We start from the raw sequence: 2,836 nt of genomic DNA on the forward strand, positions 1-2,836 counted from the left end.
ACAGCCCAGCCCTCCCACTGCACCCTGTAACCAGCCCTACCCTCTGTGCTAACCCCACTCCCGCCACAGCCCTCACATGGTGTTGCTCCAAACTAAACCCTTCCAGCACCTTCAAACCCCTCCAGCACCTTCTCTGGCAGTGACCCAGTTGTGTTCCCCCCCCTCCACCACGCAGCAGTGCTGGGAGAAGGCAGCCCACGGGGAGGTCACCAGGCAGCCACCACTGCCTGAGGGTGGACGCAGCCAGCCTGAGCCCTCTGCTCACCCCGTCTGCCCAGGCGTATCTGTCCTTCTTGAAGAGCTTCGGTGGGGGCAGCAGCTCGGGCTCTTCCTCCAACAGCCTGAGCGTGTCCAGCAGCTCATTGAGAGTGACTTTGGACTGAGACCTGCTGGCAGCAGTCACCACTGTCTCCAGGTCCTCAGCACCCAGCTCCCTGGAGCTCACGTCCTGGGGAGAAGCAACACCTTGCAGTAAGTTTGCTGGATCTTTCTAGAAGTCAGTGAAGGCTCCAGAGCCACCACAGCAGAAAGGCTGGTGGCAGGAGCCCCACGAGGCAAAGCCCGACCCACCTGCAGCTTCTCCTCTGCCCCAGGGTCCTGCAAGGGCAGGGGGACAAGGTCTGTGAGGCTGCTTTCTTCTGGCTCTGCAGCTCCTGAGTGGAAATTGGCCTCTGCAGGAACCAGACTGTTCTCAGGCACTTGCAACAAGCAGCCCCTTCGAAATTGCTCCTGGAGAGCTGCTCCTCCATCCTCCTCCTTCCCCCTCACGTCACACACTGCTCCAAAGCATCCGAGACCTGCAGAAGGGACTCACCAGCATTGTTGGCTTTGGTGACACTGCTGGCTGGGCTGACGTTCCTTGCAGAAGCAGGTTTGGCCGGCTTCTTCTTTGCTACCCTTCTGCTCTCCTTCACCAGCGCAAGCTCTTCTTCTGCCAAGCACTTTGTGTCCAAAGCCTTTTGGGCCCTTTTCTGGTGCAGCTCCTGCAGGAACAGACAAGCCATCAGCGTCCTGCCCGGCGCAGGCTGTGCTTTGACACACACCTGCACTGCTCTAAGTGCTAGCAAGGGCCTGGGAGACAGCAGCAACCCACACGCTTGCTGTGAAGGGTTAACAAGGACAGCAACAGGGGGAAGGGAGAGCGCAGGAACAACAGCTCTTCTCCTCAGGGCTCTCAGGGTCCTGCCAGCTCCACATGTGAACAAGGGCTGCTCACATGCCCCTGCACAGTGACCTCTCCTGCTCCATGAAGGGCCTCCAAATCCCGAGGGCCAAGCACTGCGCAGTGCAGCGACGCCGCAGGGCCCCAGGGGCTGCCTCAGCCGAGCTTTGGGAAGTCACTTCAGGCACAAGCACATGTGTGAAAGGCTGCTGGAGCCTTTTGCTGTCCTCCAGCTGCTCCGTGTCTCCCCACGGCCCCAGTGAAACACGATTCCATTTAGGGCAAAGAGAAACTGAGGTTTAAAACATCTTCAGCTGTACGAGGAGCCAACATGCAACAGCCCACGGGCTGTGCCAGCCCCTCATCTGTGCCCCAGCAGCACCAGCCCTTCCCTGCTGCAAGAACACGGTGCAGATGGCGCGGGGCCGCCTGCCAACAGCACAGAGCAGCCGCAGCCCACCCTGGAGGGACCCTGCTCCTGAGGAGCATCCCTTTCCCAGCCACTCCAAGGGGCTGCAGTTACAGTCTCCCTGTTGCAGCAGGGTCACCCTTTCCCCCAGAAGCTAGATGGAAACCAGCAAGCTGCGAATGAGCTGCCAAGGACTGGCAGGAGCACAGCGAGGAACTGCTCTGCAGCACCTCCATCTCCATAGGGAGCACCCCATTTCCAAGGCTGGCTCTAATCCTGCTTCATGCTAAGCCCCCAGGGACGCAGGGGAGAGGCCCTCTCGCTGCCTCGCCAACAAACAGTCCCCTGCGGGCCACACGGTCCTTGCCTCGTCCCTACCTGGATGGCAGCACGTCGGGCCAGGCGCGCCTTCTCCTCTCGGATCTTCCGGCGTTCCTCGTCCTTCCTCTGCTGCAAATCCAGGATATTCCCTTCCTCCATGTGCTTCTGCCTTTCCTTCCAGAGAGGAGGGTCAGAAAACGTTACTGAGGGCTCTCAGCACCCACCACCCACAGCAGAGGAGTGGGAAAGGGCACACTGCACCCAAGGTCACCCCACATCCAGGCTTCCCATCCCCACAACCCTCCCCTCCATGCAGGTGAAGAGCCCTCAGGAAAGCTTTGCTTTAGAGCAGCTTATTTTCTATAGATACTAAATGCAATTATCAGTCATCTGGGTCTGAAACTATCGAGGAGAAAAGGCCTAAAAATAGACTCTCACATGCAAGAGCTATGGAACTTTTCGTTATTGGGATAAATAATTAAACACAAAGAAACACAAATAGCTGCGGATGAGTTGTCACTCCCGAAGGAGCCAACTCGCTCCTGGATCGCTGGGATGAGCCCAGACAGGGCTTCCCTCCTCTGGCCACCAGCATGTCTGAGGCAACGAGAGTTCAGCACATTTGTGCTGCTGCTGCCAAGCACCCGCCTGCTCGTGGCTGAAGGGAGCTGCAGAACGGAGCCAGGTGGTGCTGAGCCCAGCCTGAGCTCCCCAGGGAGCCAAACCTGGGCTGTCCCTGACGCCACCAGCACGTCTCTGCAGGGACAGAACCCTCCCTGGCTCTCTGGCCTGTGAGGGACTGGCTACATGCAAAGCCAAACCCTCATCTCAATGGCTCAGGTCTCTGACGGAGGGTCTGGTGCCTGAAGGGCCTCAAACTTGCCACCAGCAAAGAGAGGGGACGCAGTGGCAGCAGGCTCACGCAGCACTGACCTCCCTTTTGG

General features: G+C 59.0%; 1 protein-coding gene across 1 annotated transcript in view; it reads right to left on the minus strand.

Moving 5' to 3' along the window:
- Positions 1-2,066, minus strand: part of CEP131 (centrosomal protein 131kDa) — a gene marked incomplete at both ends in the record, with an annotated part of 5,923 nt that extends 3,857 nt beyond the window's left edge. The window contains 5 exon segments of the mRNA XM_010013150.1: positions 266-448; positions 571-768; positions 770-790; positions 792-983; positions 1,950-2,066. Of these exon segments, the coding sequence (XP_010011452.1) occupies positions 266-448; positions 571-768; positions 770-790; positions 792-983; positions 1,950-2,066 (711 nt within the window).
- Between the last annotated feature and the right edge of the window lie 770 nt (positions 2,067-2,836).

This window comes from Nestor notabilis, unplaced genomic scaffold (genome assembly GCF_000696875.1).
Source record: "Nestor notabilis isolate BGI_N333 unplaced genomic scaffold, ASM69687v1 scaffold28030, whole genome shotgun sequence".
Lineage (NCBI taxonomy): Eukaryota > Metazoa > Chordata > Aves > Psittaciformes > Psittacidae > Nestor > Nestor notabilis.